This window comes from Globicephala melas, chromosome 16, assembly GCF_963455315.2.
Source record: "Globicephala melas chromosome 16, mGloMel1.2, whole genome shotgun sequence".
Classification (NCBI taxonomy): Eukaryota; Metazoa; Chordata; class Mammalia; order Artiodactyla; family Delphinidae; genus Globicephala; species Globicephala melas.
Genome location: NC_083329.1, coordinates 15,814,983 through 15,842,231, shown reverse-complemented (window position 1 = coordinate 15,842,231; position 27,249 = coordinate 15,814,983). Strand labels below are relative to the sequence as shown.

Sequence of the window (27,249 nt, the reverse complement as noted above, 5' to 3'; positions counted from 1 at the left end):
ATCCCCAAAACTCTGTTTTAAGTAATGTAGGTATTTTCTCCATTTTGCAGATAGGGAAACTGAGGCTTGGAGATTGTGGCTATCTCCCTTTCATTAGGTGGCTTTTGGAAGAAGCACACCTGTGCACAGGGCAGACCCTTGCATAGCCACCATGGGGTTGTTTTACTTTGTTACTACTGTGATTCTTTCTGGAAGAAGCTGTTTTGTTCTTTCTGGATTTTGTTGAGAATTTAACATTATTGTGGCCCTTACTTTTAATTGGTTCTGTGCTGTAAGTATTATAATTGGTTGCTTTATTTCAGTTTCCACAAACTTGAAGATAATAAATCACCTTTTGAAACAAAGAACATGGAAGTGAAAAAAGAGGTATGATATACTTACTTTCTCTTTGCCTTTAGAGTGAATTTTTAATGACTCCCTTTATTGGCTAAATAAAATATTAGCCAATAGGACTAAGGACCTAAGGACCTAAGCTAAATAAAATATTTATGACTTATTTCTCCATTTCACCAGTGTTTGTTTATTCCTGTTGAATAAATCTGTACACCCTAGTGATAGATTTGGTGAGCGTTGGGGGTCTATGAGAACTGTTTATGCCCAGCTTTTTCCAAAAAGGACTTGAGATGGCCGTGTCTCGCTGTAGGTGGACTACTGAGAAAGTTGTCTCTTTGTAGTCCCTGCGTGCACATGCTCTCTAGCTTTGTGTACTGGATTCTAATAGGGCCCTGTTATCTAAGGAGCACTTTTTCCTGTTAATACCTTTCTTCCATGTAGCTAACTGTATACGGTAAATCATTTGCAATCTGGAAAGTATCAGTGATGTCCAACTCATATTTTATAGGTAAATTTTAGCTTTCTCTAGCTGGTCCTAGCTTCTACTTTAAAAAAAAAAAACCCATTCCTATAAAAATGTTAACAAGTGAAAACTTAAAACACGACCCTCCCCGCCCCCTTTTTTAAAAAATAAACTCAACATTGCCATCACCATCATGGCCTGATTCTCGGGTGATCCCAGTGCTATGCACACTGCCTATGGACGGTACGTTTTAGTGACTCTAGAAGACGTATGTTATTTCTCTACACCCTCATTCAAACCTGGGAGTCAGGCTGTTTTGACCTCGGTTCTAGCAAATAGTGGCCATGGTATCATTTATTTTATTTTATGTTATTTTTAATTATTTATTTTTTATTTATTTATTTTTGACTGCATTGGCTTTTCGTTGCTACACGTGGGCTTTCTCTAGTTGCGGCGATTGTGGGCTACTCTTGGTTGCGGTGCACGGGCTTCTCATTGCAGTGGCTTCTCTTGTTGCAGAGCATGGGCTGTAGATGCACAGGCTCAGTAGTTGTGGCTCACAGGCTCTAGAGCGCAGTCTCAGTAGTTGTGGCCCACGGGCTTAGTTGCTCTGCAGCAGGTGGGATCTTCCCAGACCAGGGATCAAACCTGTGTCCCCTGCATTGGCAGGTGGATTCTTAACCACTGTGCAACCAGGGAAGTCCGGCCATGGTATCATTTAAACATGTGCTTGTAAGTAACTCACTTAATGTGTTTTTTCAAACCAGAGTGACTGTCCTGTTGGAGTTACTAAAGAAATAGCCATTTGTGCTGATAAAATAATGTTTTCTGATTTGAGAAGCCTACAACTCAGGAAAAGCATGGAAATAAAGGTATTTGTTGTTTAATTTCCATAGAGATCCAAAGAACTGTAGATTTTTATTTCCTTGTTTCCTGTGTTTGAGTTTATAAGACAGCTCCAAAATACAACTGAAATTGATAAAGATTGCAAAAACTTGTCTACAGTACTTTTTGTATCTTGTTATAAAGCTTTACAAAATTAACATTTGCTTTGTTCTCAGTGAGTTATTGCAACTTTTTTGTCTTTGAAAGGGTATAGTTACTGAATTCAAACACCCAGGTGACTTTTATGTGCAGTTACATTCTTCAGAAGTTTTAGAATACATGAACCAACTGTCTGCGAGCTTAAAGGAAACATATGCAAATAAGGCACATGAAGAAGATTATATTCCTGTAAAGGGGGAAGTTTGTGTTGCCAAGTACACTGTCGATCAGGTAACCCCTAATGAAATATTTAACAAGACATTTTAATTTACTTTGGTCCTATCAGCTTGACACCAGAGCTTTTAATGATGCATTAGATGGCTTGAGGTGAGACTCTGGTCACACTGCTGTTTCTCTTCCTCAGTCAGGAGTCCACATCTGTTTGCTTACTTCCTCCCTGCCTGAGGCCACTCCAGCTCTGCATGTAGGCTCCTCAGTTGCTGGGTACAGAGTGATTGCTAGTCCTAGAGCTTGTGTTTATTTGTGTAGCTGAGGCATTAGTGTGTCACAGAGTCCGCTGGGCTAGAATAGCCTGGGAATTGTTGTGTATATTAAAGCATCTAAAATGGACAAATTTGAGGATTTCTGAGCCAGATTCTTAGGAAATTAAGGTAACTTGTTCATAGAGTATCTCAGAACAGAACAGTAACTTTTCCTTTGCATGTTCTGTAGATTGAGAGTTTTTAAACCTAAGATTGTGAAATGCTGTTTAGAAGCAGAATACCGTTATATTTCACTTTCAGACCTGGAACAGAGTAATAATACAAGATGTTGATGTACTGCAGAAGAAGGCACAAGTCTTATATATTGATTATGGAAATGAAGAAATAATTCCAGTAAACAGAATTCACCAACTAAACAGAAAAATTGACTTGTTTCCTCCTTGTGTAAGTCTCTTTTACTTTTTGAATTCCTAATAGCATCCCAAAGGAGCTGTTTTTAATGTTTTGATGGACATAATATTTGCGTGTTTGTTGCCATGGTTATTATGAGAAAGGACCTATTGGTGTATCTTTTACTATGTAGAGAAACAATTATGGACTTTCTTGGCTCCATTTTATTAGGCATTCCTTAGTTAAGTACTGCCTCAGGTAGGAAACTTAGCATTTTTAGGGACATCTTATCAATCTGCTGTTTAAAAACAATCATTTTCATATTTATTACATTATTTGGAAGCAACTTAAATTTATGTGTAATTGAAGGATAATAACCGTCCTTTGGTTGATTTCTCAAGCTTAAAGTCCCAAAAGGAAAAGCATTGTGGATAGAATATCAAGAGAGACAAATAATTATTCATAAAATTGTTTATCGGATTAGTACTTGAAGATTTTTGATGAATATTCAGCATGAAATACCTTGTCTTTAAAAAAAATCTTTGCATAATTAATTAGAAAAAAGTCACTTTCAAATACTAATTTTTAGTAACTTGTGTAAAATCTTTCAGGCCATAAAATGCTTTGTAGCCAATGTTATCCCAGCAGAGGGGAATTGGAGCAATGATTGTATCAAAACTATTAAATCACTGTTAATGCAGCAGTACTGCTCTCTAAAGATTGTGGACATCTTAAAAGAAGTGATTTCCTTTGCTGTGGATGTTATGCTGACAAGTTCAGGTAAGATCTGAATCTTTCTTTTTTTCTTTTTTTTAAATTTTATTTATTTATTTATGACTGTGTTGGTCTTCGTTTCTGTGCGCAGGCTTTCTCTAGTTGTGGCGAGTGGGGGCCACTCTTCATCGCCGTGTGCGGGCCTCTCACTGTTGCGGCCTCTCTTGTTGCAGAGCACAGGCTCCAGACCCACAGGCTCAGTAATTGTGGCTCGCGGGCCCCGTTGCTCCGCGGCATGTGGGATCCTCCCAGACCAGGGCTCGAACCCGTGTCCCCTGCATTGGCAGGCAGATTCTCAGCCACTGCGCCACCAGGGAAGCCCTGAATATTTCTTTTTAAATGGAGCACTTAATATGTTATTTAGTGCCCACCTGTTACTCAGAGAAGAAATAGAAACATGAAGTGAGACCAAGTAAGCCCCACTCTGGAGTCATTCAGATTGTGACAGGAAATATGGCCTTGGCTCTGCTCTTGCAGTTGGCAGTTTATCAAAGACAAGGCACAAGTTTATAGAATTTGGTACATTAAAAGGCTAGATCTAGACTTATTATGGGAAAACTCTAGTATCTTTTTAATACAGCCATTATAATATCCCTGATTTCTACTCATTTACTGGGAAAATTCAGGAATTTTTCTGTGAATTTGTCCATCCTTACCATCAGTGCTTTTTCTTTGAACAACCTTCACAGAACTGCATTTGGTTAGCATTAAGCCCATAAGCACATAGTATTTAAGTTGTGGAAATGGAAGCAGTTTGGAATCCTGTTCTTCCTTTATGGCTTTGTACATATTTAAAAAGTGACTTCTGACAGTGTGCTTATAATTGCCTCTTGGTTTCCAAGGTATTATTACTCTTCTATTGCTTGAGACCCATCATTGGTTGATTACTTGGTAGAAAATTCAGTTAATCCTGTTGTGAAATTGAGTATAAAATCTCTGTGTTTTGTTTCTTTGCTATGTATGTTCCATGTTGTGACTTGAGCTTTTGGATACTGTTTGAGGGAACTTGAAGTTTATATGGCTGCTGGTTGACACTTGATTCAGCCATACTTTATGTCTGAGATGAAGTAGTCTTATGTCTTAAATTTATTTTTTCTTATAAATGGTGGTCATTCTAAGCATGCCAGTGAGGTGGTAACTAAATCTTCCATGTTATTCATAATTTTTAAGTGAAATATTTTTATTAAATTTTTTGTTAAGTGATGATGGGGATTTTGACTCAATTTTTTCTAATAAATTTATTTATTTTTGGCTGCATTGGGTCTTTGTTGCTGCAGGTGGGCTTCCTCTAGTTGCAGCGAGTGGGGGCTACTCTTTGTGGCGGTGCATGGGCTTCTCATTGCGGTGTCTTCTCGTTGCAGAGCACAGGCTCTAGGTGCGCGGGCTTCAGTAGTTGTGGCACACGGGCTCAGTAGTTGTGGCTTGTGGGCTCTAGAGTACATGCTGAGTAGTTGTGGTGCACAGGCTTAGTTGCTCCGCGGCATGTGGGATCTTTCTGGACCAGGGCACGAACCCGTGTCCCCTGCATTGGCAGGCAGATTCTTAACCACTGCACCACCGGGGAAGCCCTTTGACTCAATTTTTAAAGCTGAAAATTAATAAACTATATTTTGCACATAGAAACTGAACTAGTAAAAAATATGCTGGTGTGCGAATAGCTATAATCTTTAAATCATGTGATTCATTTCTTTTGTATTTATTCTTTTCCTCTAATACTTAGTATAATATCTCAATGGAAATATGTTCTCTTAATTACTTTTAGGAAAATTCTTAGACCATGTGCTCATAGAAATGGGATATGGCTTGAAACACAAGGGACAAAATTCTAAGAAGCCAAGTGCGGATTCAAGTGAGTATACAGATTAATATTGAACAGTGTAGTGATTTTAGTTATTGAAGAAGTTATTGTCTCTTGTCTGTATTCCTAGAGTACTGCCTATATGAAATCCCTGAAACATCAATCTTGGGTGAGACAGCTCTGCTGAACAGTTCTCAGGAGTTTTTTTGGCCATCTGGAGGAGAAAACTCAATACTTACTGGTCTAAAAGTTACCACGGTTGAAATTGTAAATGATGGTGGTGTCCTAGGGAGACTGTAAAGTGAGAGAAGTGAACCTGAGCTTACAGTACCAAGGGAGAAGCTGTGTTGGGAGAGGTGGAAAGAGAACAGGGAAAATGTTGCCAGAATAACAGAAGAGTAAATGTTCTGGGAAGGAGTCATCAGCAATAATAAATGCTGCAAAGGGGTCCAGTGGAAGGAACAAAATCCTCCCAGCAGTATCTGCTTCACTAAGGCACTGTGGAGGTGCCTTCAGGGAGGGTATTCTGTGGGCAGTTATACGCCCACATAGAGAAGAGATTATAAAACGGTGGCAGGATCGCAGAGTGCAGTGGGGGCCCTGGGAAGGGCACCTGACCCAGATTTGGAGGAAAGCCTTTCACAGTGACATCATACTGAGCAGGAAATACTCAAGTTGCTGGGAGATTTGGGAATATGTTCTGGGAAAAAAGACCAGCATGTATGTATTAAGGCCTAGAAGTGTGAAAGAGCACAGTTAGGCCTGAGAAACTGGAAAATTGGATTAATGAAACCAAAAAGGCTTATATTTCTGCTTTTTGATAAGGTGATCTTGAAGATGTCAGGAAAATCACAGCTGAAAACAAAATTGTTATAGACAGAAGTGGCCTAATCCCCAAAGTGTTGACTTTGAACGTAGGTGATGAGTTTTGCGGTGTGGTCGCCCACATTCAGACTCCAGAAGACTTCTTTTGTCAACGACTACAAAGTGGGCGTAAGTAAATCTTGATTTGTGTTATCAATATAACATACATCAAGAGACTCAGCATGCAGATATGCAGATAATGTGTAAACTTGTATTTCTTTAGTTTAAGATGTGATCTGTATCCACAGATAAGCTCGCTGAACTTCAGGTGTCACTTACCACGTACTGCAGTCAAGTGTCTCCACGCTCTGATTTTTATCCAACCATTGGTGATATCTGCTGTGCTCAGTTCTCTGGTAAGGAAAAGAGTATTATTGAATTTTTTACTTACAATTAAGTACCAAGAAATGAACCAATCTTCGTTTTGCGTTGATGGCTGCATTTGAAGTTTGAGTAGTGCACCAATTATGTTTTTAAATATATCCAATTAAACTGAATCCAAGTGTGTAAGGGAGGAGGAGGACCTGTAAATGCTGCGGGGGTGGGGGTGATGGAGGTTTTTATTTTATCAGCCCTTTAGTTCTGGAGACTGATACAGACATTTGTTTATATCAGTGTGGGAATGTGGAACCTCCCAGGGTCATGTCTTGGCCAGTTTTCTTTGGAACAGCAAGAGTGTCTGGAGGCACATAGCTGTTGTGGCCCGGCCTCTGTAGCTGCACAGATGATGACCCTGTGATGACCGGGTTCAGTTCTCTGCTGAAGGGAGGACCAGTGGCCTCACAGGAGGGGAGAGACAGGTAGGCCTCCGGTAAATCTATGGCTTGGTTAGTGGAGTCTGGTTGACTCATACTGCCAGGTATTCTAAAATTGATCAAGACCTAATGGATTCACTCACATGACCAGGACATGTTCCCTTGTCCTAATGAGTTAACTGTCCACTAGAGGGATTAAGCACTTAATAAGTAAATAATGACAAGCATACAACATGAGTTACCTAGAAAGGGATGAATAAAGGTGACATTTCAGGAGTTGAAAGCTTCTGATAAGGAAAAGTAGGAATGGTGAATAAGCATGCATAGTTCAGTAAAGCTTGATGTTACATGAAAATAGAATCTATAAATGACCATCTAAATTGAGGAGGAAAAATTTTTGTGTATATCTACATTGGAAAATCATTTCAGATTGAGTCTCTCCTATTTTTAGAGGATGACCAGTGGTACCGTGCCTCTGTTTTGGCTTATGCTTCTGAGGAATCTGTACTGGTCGGATATGTAGACTATGGAAACTTTGAAATCCTTAGTTTGACAAGACTTTGCCCCATAACTCCGAAGTTGTTGGAATTGCCAATGCAAGCTATTAAGTGTGTGCTGGCAGGTATGTAATTTTTATAGTTCCTGTATTCTTAAAATATTGAAACCTAAAGTTAAGAGCATTAGAATTGAAATTAAACTAGTGAGTAGATCAGGGAATGTGTTTAGCTATAACTTACCTCAGTACAAAAACAATCCTTAATGGAACATTTAGGAAATACAGATGACTATTTTGCTATCGGTAATAAAATGAAGTTGAATGTACCTGTGTTTATGAAGTTGAGTATTCTTTTTTGTTATTTATAGATCCTGCATTATCAATACATATCACAGAAGCCTGTCAATTGCATGAATTAGGGGGAAACTGCTTTTGAAAGCAAGAACATTAACGATCATATGCTTAGAAATCACTGTATATGTAACATGTCCCGCTTGGAGCAGGAGCTTCTTTCCAGTGTAAAAGATTAGCTTCTACAACTTTTCATTCACATGCACCAGAATTTAACTAGTATCCAGTTATCAGAAGGATATTTCCAAGTTTCTGCTACTAGCAGTGTTCTTTTAACTACATTTTTTAGCCTATCCAAGATCATATCCTTAGGAAGAGGTACAAACTACTGTGTATAAAATAAGTAAGCTATAGGGATGTATAGTACAGCACAGGGAATATAACCAATATTTTATAATAACTTTAAGTGGAGCATAATCTGTAATCTACAAAAATACTGAATCACTGCATTGTACACCTGAAACTAATACAGTATTGTAAATCAAATATACTTCAATTAAAAATTAATGATCTTTTTTAAAAAACTAATTTTTAAAAACAGATCATTTCCTTGGGATAGGTTGCAAAACGCACTTACATTTGCAAAAATACCGCCTTAGGTGGAATGGAGGTGTCAGTGGGTATGCTTTTCATGTTTGTGATACACATTATGATTGTTCCCTAGAAAAGGTAGAACTGGTTTACACACCTACCAGAAACGTAGTAGGGAGTCAGTTCCTTGACACATTGGTGTACCAAATATTGGGTGGGCCAAAAGGTTCGTTTCGTTTTTTCCGTAAGATGGCTCTAGTAGCACTTAGTTTTCTTTAACTTCACTCGAAACAATTTTGTTAGATTGTATGTGACAGCTGTCATATCAGCGTGCATTTAAAAAAAGACTTATCAAAATTGGTGAATTTTTGTGTAGCCATTTTAATATTGAAGGTGGAAGAAAAACAACTTTTTTGGCATATTATGCTTTATTCTTTCAAGAAAGGTAAAAATGCAACTGAAATGCACAAAAAGATTTGTGGAGAAGGTGCTGTGACTGATGAAATGTGTCAAAAGTGGTTAGTGAAGTTTCGTGCTGGAGATTTCTCTCTGGACGATGCTCCACGGTTGGGTAGACCAGTTGAAGTTGATGGCAATCAAATCGGAACAATAATTGAGGACAATCAACGTTATACCACGCGGGAGAGAGCTGACATACTCAAAATACCCAAATTGAGTGCTGAAAATCATTTGCACCAGCTTGGTTATGTGAATCGCTTTGATGTTTGGGTTCCACATAAGTTAAGCGAAAAAAACCTTCTTGACCATATTTCCGCATTCGATTCTTTACTGAAACGTAATGAAAACGTTCCGTTTTTAAAACAAATTGTGACGGGTGATGAAAAGTGGTTACTGTACAATAATGTGGAACGGAAGAGATCATGGGGCAAGCGAAATGAACCACCACTAACCACACCAAAGGCCAGTCTTCATCCAAAGAAGGTGATGTTGTGTACGTGGTGGGATTGGAAGGGAGTCCTGTATCAGGAGCTCCTTCTGGAAAACCAAAGGATTAATTCCAACAAGTACTGCTGCCAGTTAGACCAACTGAAAGCAGCACTCAACGAACAGCATCCAGAATTACTCAACGGAAAACGCATAATCTTCCATCAGGATAACGCAAGACCACATGTTTCTTTGATGACCAGGCAAAAACTGTCACAGCCTGGCTGGGAAGCTCTGATTCATCTGCTGTATTCACCAGACATTGCACCTTCAGATTTCCATTTATTTCGGTCTTTACAAGATTTTCTTAATGGAAAAAAATTCAATTCCCTGGAAGACTGTAAAAGGCACCTGGAACAGTTCTTTGCTCAAAAAGATAAAAAGTTTTGGGAAGATGGAATTATGAAGTTGTCTGAAAAATGACGGAAGGTGTGGAACAAAAGGGTGAATATGTTGTTCAATAAAGGTCTTAAGTGAAAATGAAAAATGTCTTTTATTTTAAAAACTGAAGGTACTTTTGTCCTGCCCAATAGATATTTCTGGATTGTTTCATCTTGGCCAATTTTGATAAGCTAAAAACTAAATCATTTTAATTTGCTTCATTACCAGTGAGACTGGATGTTTTTTCATAAGTTACTTGGCTCTTAATTTTATGAAATGACTTGGTATAACTTTGGGGTTGTTGATTTGTAAGTGCCCTTTCAGTAAATGCTACAGATGTTTCAGACGTCAGAATTAGTGACCGGTGTTTCTTCCTGGATTGTTTTATACTTTTGTTTGTGATTTTGTTAACAACCTTATTGACATATAATTTATATACCATAAAAGTCACTGTTTTAGGGAATTCTCTGGCAGTCCAGTGGTTAAGACTCCGCTCTTTCACTGCCAAGGACGTGGGTTTGATCCCTGGTCGGGGAACTAAGATCCTGCAAGCCGCACAGCCAAAAAAAAAAAAAAAAAAAAAAACAGTGTTTTAGGTATACAATTCAGTGATTTTTAGTAATTTACCGAGTTGTACAGCCGTCACCATAATCCACTTTTGGAATATTTCCATCACCCCACTGAGATCTCTTGTGCCCATTTATATATAGTTAATCCTAGCTTCCTAGGCAACCATTAATCTACTTTCGGTCTTCTAGATTTGCCTCTTTGGACATTTCGTATCAATGGATTTATGATGGTTTGTTTACATAGAAATATAGAAGCGTTTTACAGACGTTTTCTTTATAATTTTGCCTTCATTTTCATGTTTAGAAAATCCTTCTCAGATGGGACTTTCTGGTTCCAGTGTTTGTCATAGAGTCCTTAAGTTTGTGGAAATTAGGAGCTAAATTTGTAAAGGCTTGCAATAAGAAATATTTTAACATTCTTTTAAAAATTCTTTGTTAGGAGTAAAGCCATCATTAGGAATTTGGACTCCAGAAGCTATTTATCTGATGAGAAAAATTGTACAGAATAAAATGATCACAGTCAAAGTGGTGGACAAGTTGGAAAACAGTTCCCTGGTGGAACTTACGGATAGGTCTGTGATGCCCCACATCAGTATCACCAGAGTGCTCATCGATGCAGGCTTTGCCGTGGGGGACAAGGGGGTAGTGACAGTTAAGCCCAGTGTCATGAAAGAAGCCAGTGGTAAGTAAATTGTCCACCAGATAATGTCCATGCTGGAATTCAGGTGGCTTTGTGAATGTATGGGTTCTCATACTTTAAACAAGAATTGATGTTGAGTACCTTTTGTCCTTTTAAATCAAGCATTCATCTAAAGAGTGTGTTTGGGTCACTGGCAGCTGAAGGTCGATCAGAAATGTGAATTTGGAATTCAGTGAGGTAGTAATGGTTAATTCTCATACTAATTAACTTTCCTGCAAAGTCACTAAGAAAGTTATTGGGCATTCAGTTCTTCAAAAGCAGACTCTTTATCTTTAGCAGCCCTGCTTCCAGCTCCCCGCTCTGGCCATTTGTTTTGCAAATCGTCCGTTTATTTTCACAGTTCCCTCGGGTGTAGAAGCAGAAATCAGTCAGTTGGAGTGGACGTGGGTTGAACTTGCTGTTGATCAGACAGTAGATGTTGTGGTCTGTGTGATGTATAGTCCTGGAGAATTTTACTGCCATGTGCTTAAAGAGGATGGTAAGTTGACTCTTACTTATTTCTTTTTACAGTACACTGGCATAGATAATAGGTCAAGATAAGTTTGTTATTGGGTGGTGAAACTGTTCTCTTTCCAGTAAAGGCCAAGTGGGTATTTGTACTTTCAAGAAAGATTTGGTTTTACTTCGTTGCCTTTTATTCCATTGTAAGACATTATTTTCTGTTTTCAATAGTCTCTGTTTAAACCAGCTTAGAATTCACAGAATGTCTCCTAAATTCATTTTTGAAAAATTTTAATTGTTGATCTCATTGACGTATGACATACATACAGATAAGTGCACAAATACGAGTGCAGCATAACAAATTCTCACAAAGTCAAAACCTTGTATAACCAACCTCTGGTTACCAGTAACCCGGAAGTTTCCTTCATGTCTGCTGACAATCACTGCCACTTCTTTCTTTCAGAAGTAAATATGATCGTGCCTTCTAATAATAGCATAGATTAGTTTTTCCCATTTATGAACTTTATATAAATGGAATCATACAATATGTACTATTCTGTGCCTTGTTGCTTTTTTTTTTCACATTCGTGAGTTTGGACCATCATTTTCACGTGTGACTGTAGCTCGTTTTTTGTTGCTGCATAGTGATCCGTTGTGTGAATGTACTGCAGTTTACTGTTCCTTTCTACTCTTGGACATTTGGGTTATTTCTAGTTCTGAGCTATAAAATGTTGGTAAGAATATTCTCATACAGATTTAGCGCACATGCATTTCCATTGAACATGTACCTAGGAATGAAATTACTGGCCAAATCTTAAAGGGTATGTGTGTTTTCAGCTCTGATCGATGAATGCTAAAAAGTTTCCAAAGTGATCATGGCAGTTGTTGGTTGGAGAATTCTAGTTGTTCCACATCCTCACAAACACTTTGTATTTTCCGTCTTTTTCCCTTGAGCCATTCTGGTGAGCATCATTGATTTTAACCTTTCTAAGTTTTGGGTTTTCTCTCTGTCAAATAAGGATGTTACCCTAGATAACTAAGTTCCTGACTGGCTCCCAACTTGTGAGGTTTGTCATCCCTTCATACAGAATCATCTGGTAGATAGGCTACTATTTTAAAATATTTGCCACTTATTTTCATAAGTGATTGTACAAGCATATGGTACAAATTTTAAAGTTACAAAAGAGAATATAGTGAAAAGTTAAGTTTCCCAGTTCCTCTTCTCAGATTTCTAAATATCCTTCCAGTTCCTTTTCTCAATGTTCTCAATATTTTTCCAAAGTTGCTCTATGCTTGTATGAATATATATATATTCCTTTTTATGTAGGCATAAATGGTAAAATAAATAATATTTGCACTTTGCCTTTTTCTCCCACTCTGTCTTGGATATCAGTTCACATAGTGTTTCCTCCGTTCTTTTTAAAATATACTTTTAACTTTGGAATAATTTTAGATTTACAGAAAAGTTGCCAAGGTAGTACAGAGAGTTCCTGTATACCCCTAGTTTTCTCTATAGTACCACAATTACGTAAGATGTTAACATTTGTTACAACTTAAGAGACCCACATTGGTAAATGTCTATGAACTAACCTCCAGACTTTATCTGGGTTTCGCTAGATGTCTTTTCCATTTCTGGTAATGGCCTTTTTCTGTTCCAGAGTACCACATCACTGTACGTCCTCATTCCTTTTCATGGTTACATGGTATTCCTCTGGGTGGGTTTACCCTAATTTAGTTAACCTAGGTGCAGCTACAGCTAAAGGATTCCTGTGTACAAGCATTTATCACTAAAAACAATTCTTGTAATCTGTGATTTTATTCTGAGACTATATCCTTGAGACAAATTCCTAAAATTGTACAATAGTTATTAAGTCAAAAGATATGTGCTCTTGTGCTCTTGAGAGAGTGCCCTCAAGAGGCCATCCAGGCTGATTTCCACCATCAGTGTATGAAAGTGCCCTCTCCCACACCATTTCCTGCAGTGTGTCCTTAAACTTTCTTATTTTGACTAACCTGAACGGTGACAATTCTAACTCGATACAACTTAATTTCCATTTCTGTGGATGGGTCTTTGCCACATATTTAAAAGATATTTTTCTTTTACTTCTATAGTGTTCAGATCCCTTTACTTGGCATTTTAAAGCTCTCCACGGTCTGTATATTTCCAAGCACATCTCTGGTGTTCTTCTTCAGTGATTCACCTTTCCATTCCTCTTCTCTGCCAGACTGCTCCCAGCAAGTGTTTTTTTGGCTGCTTAATTTGGTACTTTGCCTCAGAGCCGTTTCTTTTTCTGGAATTACCCTCTCCTTTTCTAGCAAACAAGTCATACTTCAGATTTCTCTATGAAGCCTTTAGTGCACAGAGCTCACCTCTCTGAAAGTCCTTAGCAGACACTATCTGTGCCAACCATTTAGTAATTACATATACTCCTTCAGGACAGCTTATATGTAACTTCCTTTTTGTGCAGGCTTGTGCACTGTTTCCTGGTCCACATGCAAAGCTCATGCTCTAGCATACTGACAACAATGCCATCATCATGGCTCTGTGCCCAGTAAATTGTTGGCATGGGGTTTACTGAGAGTATTAACTAAATAATGACTTATTTGCCCAATTTCTTAATAAGGAGAAGGGAGAGGTATTTGGTGTACTTTATAGTTGCTTGGGGATATGCCTGGGTTTTTATGATCAAAACACTTTCCAACTTTAAATGAAAATCTGTTACTCTGCATGTTTTTAAAATATTAAACACTATGTGTATTGTGTTTTCAGCTCTAAAGAAACTCAGTGACTTGAACAAATTGGTAGCAGAATATTGCCAGCAGAAGTTGCCTAAAAATTTTAAGGCAGAAGTAGGGCAACCTTGTTGTGCTTTTTTTGTAGGTAAGTTGCAGTTGGCACAATATTGACTATATTAGAATCTTTTATTTCTTGACTTTCAAACCTCATTTTTAGTGTATTTTCTTCCTGATGTTTAAGCAGATATTTTTCATAATCAAAATTAAGTGAATGCTTAAAATACTGTGGGTTTTTTTGTTCTTCTCTCTTTGTAACAAGAAGCCTCCAAATGATACATTCTTACCTAACTTTGTCAAATGCTTTTCTTTCCAGAATTTCTGATAATATTAAAAGCTAGAGAGTGGGAAACCTGTTCACTGCAGATTCATTGTTTCTTCTGGTCACCCTGTGCATGTTTATTTTGAAAATATGTTTGATGAAACACCTTAATTTCATTGCATGTTTTTCTGTTTATTTTTTCTATTATTTACCAAGTAACAAGTGAAACAATCTCATTAGTGGTGAGACTATTATAAGTCTTCCAGTTTGACAACTATCAAGTTTATTAAGTCTTTACTTCACTTAATATTCTGCATATTGGTTAGGTTATGAATGAAATCTTTATAGTAGATGTAGAAGTGTGATGCTATAAAAACTTCGGTGATATTCTAAGAATGAATTTTGAGAATCCTCCTTCTAGGGATTTCTGAATTAAAAACTAAAGGTGTTGTCTGGGAAGAGAAATATATTAGCTACTTTAGACAAAGAATGGTCTTTTTCAAGATAAAAATTTCAAACCTTAATAGAAGGGAAATATTCCATGTTACAAATTCTGTGTTAAATCTAGGTGATGGTAATTGGTATCGTGCTTTAGTCAAGGAAATCTTATCAAATGGAAATGTTAAAGTACAGTTTGTGGATTATGGAAACATTGAAGAAGTTACTGCAGATGAACTCCAAATGATCCCATCCAAATTTTTAAAACTTCCATTTCAGGGGATACAGTGCTGGCTAGTAGGTATGGTGCAGAGTAAGAAATTTTCTCAACTGTCTTCTAATACTTAGAGTACATAAATTTCTCAGTATTAATATATTTATAATTTTAATATTTTGTGTAAGTTATTTTCTGTTTCATATTATAAAATTTAGAAACATATATTTAAAGATACTGGCCAAAATGTTCAGTGTTGATGTCAAAGTAAGGAAGCAGCTGCTTTTCTATACTTATGATAGGAGTGAAAACTGATGCTTTCTTTTGGAGACATTTTGCAGGATTCCTTAAGAGCCTCAAATATTCTTACCTTTTGTCTTAGCAAGTTTACTTCTAATAATTCATCCTAAAGAAATAATCATGTTATTTCACAGAGTTCACCTACATGGAAATTCATTACACTGCTGTTAATAATAGCAAAACAACCTAAATAGCCAATAGTAGAGGCTTGGTTAAATGAGGATCCACATAATGGGTAGTGGTAGTACCTATTTCATAGGTTTGTTATGAAGATTATTAAATTAATGTTTAGATCAGGGTCTGTCTGGCACTCAGAGTTCTATTAAGTGTTCGTTCTTATTACACAGTCATTAAAATGTTAAGTATGTGTTGATGTGAAGACTAGTTCATGATTTAAGTGAAGGAAGCAAGTTATGAAAGAGATGGCAGGATGGCATTGTGATTAAGAGGACAGATTAGAAGCAGCTCCGCTGCCTACTAGCTGTGAAACCTTAGGTAAACTGTTTAAACTCTATGCTTCCTTTTCCTCATCTGGAAAATAACGGTACCTTCCTCAAAAAGGCATTAAGGATAAAAGAGATACAAGGCATAAAGCACTGAATAGTGGCTAACATTACAACTATTTTTATTATTATAAAAATTTCTTTATAAAAGCATTATGAGTATATATGTGCATGTGTGTATTTCCATATGCACATAAAGATTATGAAAGGTTGGATACCAAAATGTTAATAGTGGTCATGTCTAGAAGCGTTAGATGCTTTTTATTTTTCCTTTTGCCTGTTTAATTTCTACTTATTTTACACTATGTTCTGGATTATTGTTTTTAATCACCATGTTTTATGTCAGTGTTTCTTAAAATATGACCCCTCCACCCCACAGCCAGTAGTATCAACGTGAGAACTTGTTAAAAATGTAGATTCTTAGTCCCCATCCAAGACCTACTATTAAATTGGAAACTCTAGGGTGGGGCCCCAAAATCTGTTTTCACAAGCCCTGTACATAATACATATGCACACTCACATTTGAGAACCACTGTTATGAAAATAAGGGTATAAGCCAAAGTTATCCCAGAAAGATAATTTTTGGTTAAATAATTAAATATGATACTTTGAAATTATCATTGGAAGACTCTTCACAAAGGTGCAAGTGTAGGTTTAACATCTTTTACTAGAATAGTTGATAACTCATCATTGTGTATGTAACCATAGTGGCTTCTAAAAGAAATAATAATTCTATTTTTGCCTATTGGGAAAAATGCCAGGTGAAGATAAGTTAGTGAGGAAAGTAAAGACGGATCCTGAGCCTCCTAAAACAGTAGTATATTTGTAGATGCATTATCTGCAACTCAGGCACTGAGGATGTAGATATATAATTGATTATTGAGAAAAGATATTCAAAATCACTGACCTGAATGGTAAACTTGGGAAGGGTCCAGTCCTGGGTATTATTGAGGCAAAAAGTGCAGCTTTGGGGCACAGAATTCTTACTTTTTTTATTTTTATACTCCACATCTTTATTTATTTTTATTATTTTTTATACTCCACATCTTTATTGGAGTATAATTGCTTTACAATGGTGTGTTAGTTTCTGCTTTATAACAAAGTGAATCAGTTATACATATACATATGTTCCCATATCTCTTCCCTCTTGCGTCTCCCTCCCTCCCACCCTCCCTATCCCACCCCTCTAGGTGGTCACAAACCACCGAGCTGATCTCCCTGTGCTATGTGGCTGCTTCCCACTAGCTAGCTATTTTATGTTTGGTAGTGTATATATGTCCATGCCACTCTCTCGCTTTGTCACAGCTTACCCTTCCCCCTCCCCGTATCCTCAAGTCCATTTTCTAGTAGGTCTGTGTCTTTATTCCCATCTTACCCTTAGGTTCTTCATGACCTTTTTTTTTTTTTTTCCTTAGATTCCATATATATGTGTTAGCATATGGTATTTGTTTTTCTCTTTCTGACTTACTTCACTCTGTATGACAGACTCTAGGTCCATCCACCTCACTACAAATAACTTAATTTCGTTTCTTTTTATGGCTGAATAGTATTCAATTGTATATATGTGCCACATCTTCATTATCCATTCATCTGTTGATGGATACTTAGGTTGCTTCCATGTCCTGGCTATTGTAAATAGAGCTGCAATGAACATTTTGGTACATGACTCTTTTTGAATTACGGTTGAAAGCTTCCCTAATGTGGGAAAGGAAATAGTTAATCAAGTCCAGGAAGCACAGAGAGTCCCATACAGGATAAATCCAAGGAGAAACATGCCAAGGCACATATTAATCAAACTATCAAAAATTAAATACAAAGAAAACATATTAAGGGCAGAATTCTTCTTAATGCTGTTTTATTTGTTAGATATACAGCCTAGAAACAAACACTGGACCAGAGAAGCCGTAGCAAGATTTCAGACGTGTGTCACAGGGATAAAACTCCAAGCCCGAGTGGTTGAAATCACTGAAAATGGAGTGGGAGTTGAACTCACCGATCTTTCCACTTCTTATCCCAGGATAATTACTGATGTTCTGATTGAAGAACATCTGGTTTTAAAAGCTAGTTCACCATGTAAAGACTTAGTGAAAAACAGTCCTGTTAATAAACATGGTCTTCAAATTGATGCCCCATGGCTTCAAGGTAACATTTTTAAACTGCTATTTAAATTTATGTTATCCTTTGCTTTTATAGGCTGTGAAAATTTTTCTATTCCAAGTGACATGATTTTCCTGTAGAAATATGCTTTGTGGAAATAGATTAGTAATAAGTAAAGTTAGTTTAATATTTATTGAAACATGGCTTTTTTATTAAACACTGTACTCTTTTTTTTTTTTTTTTTGCGGTACGCGGGCCTCTGACTGTTGTGGCCTCTCCCGTGGTGGAGCACAGGCTCCGGACACGCAGGCTCAGCGGCCATGGCTCACGGGCCTAGCCGCTCTGCGGCATGTGGGATCTTCCCGGACCGGGGCACGGACCCGTGTCCCCCGCATCGGCAGGCGGACTCTCAACCACTGCGCCACCAGGGAAGCCCTGTACTCATTTTTAATGTAATTACTTGTCAGGCAGACGTGTATCATACAGCTATGTATCCTTTAAAGTTTGAGTAAATTTTAAGAATTAAATATACTACAGAAATGGAAATATACTACTGAAATATACTATAGGAGCATAATAGTTTAAGGATTCTTATTATAGATTGAACTTTTTTGTAATGCACACCAAAATCCCTCAAATTAAACAGATTGTTTTATGTAAACACAGATTTTCGTTTTGGGAATTTGGGAATGTTGGTATTCAGTAGAATACTAAATGTTATCTTTTTCATGAGAGACCTGTATTTCGTATGTTTTCAGCCACCTCTTCAGCTGAGCAGTGGAGGACAATAGAATTGCCAGTTAATAAAACTGTACAGGCAAGCGTATTAGAAATCGTAAACCCAAACTTGTTTTATGCTCTACCAAATGAAATGCCAGGTAAGAAACCAAACAGAGTTTGAGACACATTTATGCTGGTCTTTTAAACTGTAGAATGAACTTACCTGAATTCCTTAGGAAGTGATGGGGAGAAGAAGGTGATGATTTCTGTTTCACTCATGTTTTAATTGATCATAATAACACTTCAGGAAAATTTAATTATAAAAACATGAATGTGAACATGCCGTGCATTCAGCACCTGCTCCACCTGGTCTTGATCATCTACAGCTTTTTATAACAAAGCAGCATCCTTAATTACTGTATAATTTCTTGTTTAAAAATAGGTACTGTCTGTATTGAATTGTACTTATTACTTAGCTAACCTTCTACAAGCATTACGAGAATTTGAACCAAAACAGTTTAGATACGTTGGAAAAGTACTTCCTAATCAGTCTATAATCACAGTGTTACTGTATCTTAGAAACTTGGAGAAATCTTTTACACTGGCCCTAATCATGAAGAAAAGTAGCATGTAAATATTGACTTTCCTTTTTTATTTCGTGAAAGATTACAATTAAGGCATCTCTTCAGTGTATTTTAGGTTTTTTTTTTAAAATTATTTTATTTACTTATTTTTGGCTGCATTGGGTCTTCGTTGCTGCGTGCGGGCTTTCTCTAGTTGCGGTGAGCGAGGGCTACTTTTCGTTCAGGTGCGCGGGCTTCTCATTGCGGTGGCTTCTCTTGTTGCGGAGCATGGGCTCTAGGCCCGCGGGCTTCAGTAGTTGTGGCTCGCGGGCTCTAGAGCGCAGGCTCTAGTTGTGGTGCATGGGCTTCGTTGCTCTGTGGCATGTGGGATCTTCCTGGACCAGGGCTCGAACCCATGTCCCCTGCATTAGCAGGCGGATTCTTAACCACTGTGCCACCAGGGAAGCTCCAGCGTATTTAACTTTATTCTTGCAGTATCAGAGGCTGAGTTAGTGCAAGTTTGCTATTCAAAATAATTTGCAGGTATTTGAAAGCTGAAAAAAAAGAAAAAAAAAGTTTTTTCAAATGGTCAAACCAAGAATTGTGGTAATAACAATAACTGCTCTTAAATTTATCCTCCAGTATTAGGAATAATCAACTTTAAACTGTATAGTGGAAAGCAGCGTCTTAGGATTATTGCATCCTGACAATAACATGTGGTATGATGAATTGGAAGTACTTTGCTTCATTTAATTAACTATAACACACTTACTGAAAAGTATACTGAACAGTCGTAAAACTGCAGCTTAATAGAACAAGTTTTTGTAGAATGAACACACTAGAATAGCCACGCTGATCAAGAAATTAGCCCCCCAGTGGCTTCCTTCTTGCCCCCTCCCAGTCTTGCATCCCTTCCCCACAAGGTAACCAGTAGTGGTTTTACCTTTTTTTGGCTTTATCTATTTTAAAAATATAAATGTATATTTTAATATATATGGGTTCTTTTTTGAGTGGTTAGATTTGACTTTCCTTTTTATATAAATACTTTATTATAAATAGTAGCATTGAAAATTTCTTCACAAAACATTTTCTATATATATTTTAGATCAGGAAAAACTGTGTGTATTGACAGCCGAATTGTTAGAATACTGCAGTGCTCAGAAAAGTCGATCGGCCTATAGACCAAAACTTGGAGATGCGTGCTGTGCCAGATACACAGGTAAGATTCTTTTCTATTCCCCAAACAGTGTTCACTTTAAAATTTAGATTTACAGTTTAAAAATGTATTTCGTTTCCCTCTTCTTTTGTATGACAACTAGATCTACAATTTCCCTCTCTTTCTTCCCAGTAGAAATGTGTCATAATTTTTGTTTAGATAAGTATTCTGTATTACGTTATTAGTTTTGCATAAACAGTATTCACAGCCTACCCACGTACTTACTATAATTACATTTTTCTTTTGCAGCCTTTTTTGTTACTAGTGTCCTATATACTTTCACTAATGATCTCCAGTTCTCTGCATTGGTATAAATTCTCTCCATGAATACTGCCTGTACTTTATCAACTTTTATCATATTGTAGGCAGCTCCAGCCTTCTGACACACTCCTATCCAGACTGCTTGTCCTCCAGACCTGAGCTGTCATCCTGAAATTTTCCTTTCACCATCATACTGGAGATTGTTTCAGCACGAACCCCCTATGTTTCTTGGATTTCTCTCCCACCCCACCTTGTTGGCTAGATTTCTCCCTCCCTCATCTCAACTTGTTTTCTGGATCCTTTACTTTTGATTTAATATTTTGGTATATCTATCTCATCCTCTAGAAGCTGAGAAAAGGTACATGTAAGATAAATTTTGTTATCTTTCATGTTTGAAAAAGTCTTTATTCTACCCTAATAGTTACTTGATAGCTTACCTGTAGATAAAATTCTAGGTTGGAAATCATCTTTCTCTTAAAATTTTGAAGGCATCGTGGATGTTGCTGGTGGAGAGGTAGATGTCATTCAGGTTCTCCAAACTTTGTACGTATTTTTTTCCTCCTTTCTGGAACTTTTGGTAATCTTTTCATCTCAAGTTTTGAATTTTTTTTTTTTTTTTGCGGTACGTGGGCTCTCACTGTTGTGGCCTCTCCTGCTGCGGGGCACAGGCTCCGGACGCGCAGGCTCAGTGGCCATGGCTCACGGGCCCAGCCTCTCTGCGGCATGTGGGATCCTCCCAGACCGGGACACGAACCCATGTCCCCTGCGTCGTCAGGCGGACTCTCAACCACTGCACCACCAGGGAAGCCCCTGAATTTTATGATGTGACTCAGCACTGGTTTTCTTTTCACCTTTGTACTGAGCACCCAGTGAGTGGGCCCTTTAGAAATTCATGAGCTTCAGTTTTGAAAATTTTTCCTGAATTTTTTTATTCCTTTCTTTTATTTTCTGCTCCTTTATGAACTCCAAGTATTCTCATGTTGGACTTAAACTCTACTGCTGAATTTCGTTTGCTGTTTTTTTTCTTTTTTTTTTTCCCAAGAGATTTCCTCAGTTTTCTCTTCCAGCCTTCCGTATTTCATTTTTAATATCACATTTTTGGTTTCAGTAGCTTTTTTTGTTTCTCAAGTGTGTGGTTTTTAATAACTGTCTTGTACTTGCTTCAAGGATGGAAGGTCATTTCTCCGAGGATGTTAATATCATTTTTTAATTTTCATGGTCTTCTCCGTCTTTGGGTCTCTGTTTCCTTGAGTTCCTGTTTGTTTCAGTCTTCTCTTTCATGTCAGAGACTTTCTTCTACTGTCTGATCATCTTTCGCTGTTCATTTATGTAAGGTGAAGCACTGAGAAGCTAATTGGAGGTTCCTTTGTGCACAGGCAGAGCTTGTCTGCTTAGTGGACTTTCCTGTAGGGTGACCTGGCTCTGCCGTTTCACTGGGAACTCCTGATGCCTGTGTCTTGAAGTGCTTTTGCTTGAGACGGTCGTCTCCTCCCTGGAGTGCATAGCTTGCCTGGCAGGGTTCTTGTAAACTCCCTCTTCTGCTCTGCCTCACGTTCCCCAGTCCGTAGTCTTTCTGGTTCGTCCTCTCTGGGGAGGACACTCGTCTTCTGCCCATGGGTAGGAGCAGTTACCTGAAAAGGGGGAATTTTCTAAGCGTTATTAAAACACGTAAACATAAAACTGAGCATTCTCTTTAGCAACTTTAAAAATAGATATTATGTGTAAATGTGTTTATAAACTAAAGTTTATTCACGTGCCTTGGGGAAGCAACTCTGCTTCTGTTATCCAATCCCCATTTCATCTCCACCTTTGCTCCAACTTTTGAATGAGTAGCATCAATTATTGAGCCTTGATTGCTTGGGGATTTGAGATGCAAGCTGAGATGTTTCTTGGCTTCTTTACACCCAGCTTTAGTTGAGCTCTGCTAAATCATTTCCACTCACATATTTGCTTTCCACCTTCCACTATTACACTGTCTTCCCTCTTGTTCTCTATCCTTGTGGTTTTAGGCCTTTTTCTATTTAGTTCTGTAACTGTCTTTTGAGTAGAATCTGCAAGGAGTATATGTGATGCTCCTATTTAATCTAAACTCCTTGGCGTGAAGTCAGAAATCTTGGTGTGAATTTCTAAGTGAGGTAAATGTAACTGTGAATAACCATCTTAAAGGAGGAGGGCATCATTGAATGTAACTTCTCACCTGAGATTCCTCTGTATTTTCAGGTGATGATTTCTGGTACCGTGCCGTTGTTCTGGGGACATCAGCTGCTGATGTGAAAGTGCTCTATGCAGACTATGGAAACATTGAAACTCTGCCTCTTTGCAGAGTGCAGCCAATCTCTGCCAGCCACCTGGAGCTTCCTTTCCAAATTATTAAATGTTCCCTTGAAGGTACACAATTAAGTCACTTTCCAATTTGGGTGTCTGTGGGATGTTTTTCTTCCTTTTATAGCACGGAGTCTGAAACAAATGAGTATTTTAGGACTTCCCTGGTGGCGTGGTGGTTAAGAATCCGCCTGCCAATGCAGGGGACACGGGTTCGAGCCCTGGTCCGGGAAGATCCCACGTGCCGCGGAGCAGCTAAGCCCGTGCGCCACAACTACGGAGCCTGCGCTCTAGAGCCCGCGAGCCACAGCTACTGAACCCACGTGCCACAACTACTGAAGCCCTCAATGCCTAGAGCCCCTGCTCCACAGCAAGAGAAGCCACCGCAATGAGAAGCCCGCACACCGCAACGAAGAGTAGCCCCCGCTCACCGCAACTAGAGAAAGCCCGCATGCAGCAATGAAGACCCAACGCAGCCAAAAATAAAATTAAAAATTTAAAAAAAAGCGTATTTTAAGCAACAGCCCAGATTTCTAAATATCAAGCAGAGTTTACCAAAAAATCTCATACCTTTTATTATTATTTCATTCTCACAAAAATTATGTTCATTTGTTCCATCTTTGTTTTACAGATTAGTTTCAGAGAGTCAAGGCTCAGAGATTCTGGTTTGCCTCAGGTTGCAAAGCTAGTTAAGTGGCAGGGCCAGGGTGAACTGGGGTCAGTCATCTGACGTCTTGTGCGGGGGTCTTTCTGCTTCGTGACAGAGGCTAGAGACATTCAAATGGCACTGTTTGGGGCTACCTTCCTATTCATACCATATCTGCGTATTTATTCAGCCCTTCAGTTGGAATTTGAATAAATGGAACTAAAATGCTAAAGTAGCGTTTTATTCTTACTCCTGGTTTCTTTACCCAGAGGTCCCAGCAGATAATAACACACTGATTTCCTCACAGTCTGCTTTGGTTTTGACTCAGAGAGTTGGAAAATTATCTTTATTATTGTTTGCTTCTACCATTAGAATGTAAGTCCACAAAGGCAGACATTTGTCTGTTTTGTGGCTTCTAGACCTAAATTAGTGCTTGACATAGTAGGGATTGAGGAATATTTATTAAGTTTGATTTTTTTGAATGCAACAGCACTAGTACATCAAAGCATACCTAAACCTAGCTAAAATCAGTGAGCCTTTTGCTTATTATCCTTAGATAATTTATCTAAATATCATTTTTCAGGAACTTGACGATTAACTCTAATATTCAATTTTTTTCCAGGACCAATGGAATTGAATGGAAGCTGTTCTCAATTAATAATAGAGCTACTGAAAAATTTAATGTTGAATCAGAATGTAATGCTTTCTGTAAAAGGATTTATCAAGAATGTCCACACAGTGTCAGTTGAGAAGTGTTCTGAGAATGGTACTATCAATATAGCTGATAAGCTGGTGATGTATGGTCTGGCGAAAAACATCACATCTGAAAAGCAAAGTGCTTTAAATAAAGGTATTCTTTTCAAGTTTAATTAATAGCAGGTGTAAGTGTAGCCAAGAACAGATGTGATCAATTTAGTTGACCTGATCCTTCCTTATTCTCCGTGGCCACGTTCCCTCTGTCGTCATCCTTTACAAATCCAGCGGCAGGGTGCTGACTCATGTTGCCACCTCAGAGGAGCCACCTGGAAGGAAGCAGGCCTCCCAGTCCAGATTTTCCTTAGATCAGGCTCAGCAACACTGTTGATAGAATTGATGCTGAGAGCTTTAGAAATGTCAAGCATTCAGAGTAGCTTCCAACTTCCTTTTGATCCTGATCAAAGTGAGAAGAACTCACATATTTGAGAATGGATCTCACTAGTTATTGCATAAGATGATGCTTTGGCAGGCCTGCCCTCAACCGAAAAGAGATATCCCGTGTATGACAGGCAAAAGACCTGAAACCTCGGAGGTAAGGGCACTCATTTGGTAAAACCCAGGACAGGAGTAGATAACATAAAGCCCAAATGAAAAATTAATTGATCAAGTCCTTTGTAGTTGGAAAGGATCTGCCCTGAGGGGCAGATCTGTATATGTTCAGACTGCAGGTTTTGTTTTGTTATATTATTTCTGTTATTTATAGTGCTAGTTGTCTAATGGCTTTTTGCATTTGCTTTTAGAAAAGGTGAACAGGATGAATTGCTGCTGCACAGAGCTACAGAAACAAGTGGGTAAAATTTCCTTAAGTGAAATTATACTCCCACCATTTTTAGGAATGAAATAACACCATTTCTTCTCACCCTCAGGTTGAAAAACATGAACAGATTCTTCTCTTCCTCTTAAACAGTCCAACCAATCAAAACAAATTTACTGAAATGAAAAAATTGTTAAAAAGTTAAGTAAGTTAAATTTGATGTTTTTGCACTTGTGTAACCCCCAGCAGGACATCTCCAGTCATGTTGTCATGACAGAGCTAATGGGGTTGACACCCGTTTTGAGGCTGTACTTTATTCTGCGGTGTAATGATCTGAGGTCTGGCTGTAGTGTTTCTGCTGTCTTTGTAGGTTTTGTTTGGTAAGCTCCCTTTGACACTGCTAGTGGGACTGAGTCCAAGGCTGTCCGGATTGCAGCGTCCTTTACTGTGTTTGACATAGAGACAGCTCTTGATGATATTTGCAGGGACTTGTAAAAATTGTCATGAGGTCAAGCTTAGCCTGAACTTCTTTGTGTCTAGAGTGAAATTAACTCTCCCTTGTAGTACTTCTATAAAAACATTTAGCACTTTTTGTGAAGAGGTTCTAAGAGGCCAGGAACAGAAAATGGGCTGTACTGATAGTATATTTCATTTCAAAACAAACATACTCTTCCTTTTTTGGCTGCGGTGACTCTAGTGGTTCAAGACTACATTGGTGGATTTTGAATAGTGGTTCCCCTGCTTTTCTATATTGCCTGGGATCCTTTGTTCTAAGGTGGCCCTCGGAAATTGTTTTGTGATCAGTAGCCAGTTAGAACTTCTCATCAAAATGAAGTTGTCCTTCTCACCACTTTGAATTGATAGAATTCTAGCTAAAAGCAAAGGATCTTTGACTTACTCAGTATGTGCACTCTTGCTGGCTAACCTGCAGTTCATATCTGACCATTTGCAAGTAGCTCCCGAGGTCCTCCTGCCCTCTGGGGCTCAGTGGGTGTAGCAGCTCTCAAGGAGGTACCTACTGGGGTCAGACCTATTCTCTACATGATAATGGACAGTTGTTTTGTTTCTGTTTCTAAGAAAGTATGGCTAAGTTCTAAGCTAAATATCATTCATGCAAGATCAAGAGTTTTGATTCTCATGATTTATTTTGAGATGATTTATTTTACTTCACAAGTTTTGGGTTATTTTTAATAAATGCTGACTTGCAGTTACAACTTTCAGTCCTTTCTAATATATTAAGTTTTAATACTGACTGCTGTTATGTGTACCATACTTGAGTTTAAAATTTAATGATACCAAATCATCATATTTCTAATCAAGTTGATTAACTGTATGTGCTTTAATCTTTATATCTGTGCAATAAGCTTTTTTTTTTTCCCGTAAGAATATTGAGTGTGTTTGGGTACACAACTTCAGATGAAACCTGTATTTTCTATTGTTTCTAAATAGATTGAAGATATTACTTAAAAAAAACCAGAACACTTGATTTAAAGCATAGTGGTTGAACTGGCTTTACCCCTACTGCAGAAATAAATATAGGTTGTCTACCTTTGAATACCTTATATTTGAGTAGTGCATTATCTAATAGTCACATATTTTTTTTACATCTTTATTGGAGTATAATTGCTTTACAATGGCGTAATAGTCACGTATTTAATCTTCACAGTGCTCAGAAGATTAAAAGAAGGTAGGCCTCATTTTATAGATGAGGAGGTGAAGGCTCAAGGAGGTTAAGTGGCTGCCCAAAAAACCACACACACAGACTGGAAAGTAGGTCTTATGATGCAAGCTGAGTTCTCCGTACCACCGTTTGCTGCTTACCTGTAGCTGTGCTACAATATCATTTTAGATTAGATCAGTTCTGGATGGCAAGAAACTAAGGGGTTATATTACTAGAAAAAATTACATACATGGTTCCTTAAGCATACTTCCTTCATTGTGGTGAAAATATAGTTGGTTTTGTTTTGTTTTTTCTGGTACGCGGGCCTCTCACTGTTGTGGCCTCTCCCATTGTGGAGCACAGGCTCCTGACGCGCAGGCTCAGCGGCCATGGCTCACGGGCCCACCCGCTCCGCGGCATATGGGATCTTTCTGGACCGGGGCACGAACCCCTGTCCCCTGCATCG

At 38.1% G+C, this 27,249-nt stretch overlaps 1 protein-coding gene across 1 annotated transcript in view; it reads left to right on the top strand.

Moving 5' to 3' along the window:
- TDRD1 (tudor domain containing 1) overlaps nt 1-25,328 on the top strand; it is a 35,343-nt gene extending 10,015 nt beyond the window's left edge. Inside the window, exons 5-23 of the mRNA XM_030842439.2 lie at nt 303-366; nt 1,564-1,668; nt 1,889-2,071; nt 2,584-2,727; nt 3,285-3,453; nt 5,210-5,296; nt 6,071-6,238; nt 6,358-6,465; nt 10,577-10,819; nt 11,178-11,315; nt 14,049-14,159; nt 17,655-17,930; nt 18,644-18,763; nt 18,859-18,861; nt 20,274-20,387; nt 22,866-23,033; nt 24,236-24,463; nt 25,110-25,156; nt 25,236-25,328. Of these exons, the coding sequence (XP_030698299.2) occupies nt 303-366; nt 1,564-1,668; nt 1,889-2,071; nt 2,584-2,727; nt 3,285-3,453; nt 5,210-5,296; nt 6,071-6,238; nt 6,358-6,465; nt 10,577-10,819; nt 11,178-11,315; nt 14,049-14,159; nt 17,655-17,930; nt 18,644-18,763; nt 18,859-18,861; nt 20,274-20,387; nt 22,866-23,033; nt 24,236-24,463; nt 25,110-25,156; nt 25,236-25,328 (2,569 nt within the window). The remainder of the gene's footprint in view (nt 1-302; nt 367-1,563; nt 1,669-1,888; nt 2,072-2,583; nt 2,728-3,284; nt 3,454-5,209; nt 5,297-6,070; nt 6,239-6,357; nt 6,466-10,576; nt 10,820-11,177; nt 11,316-14,048; nt 14,160-17,654; nt 17,931-18,643; nt 18,764-18,858; nt 18,862-20,273; nt 20,388-22,865; nt 23,034-24,235; nt 24,464-25,109; nt 25,157-25,235) is intronic.
- Nucleotides 25,329-27,249: the final 1,921 nt, after the last annotated feature.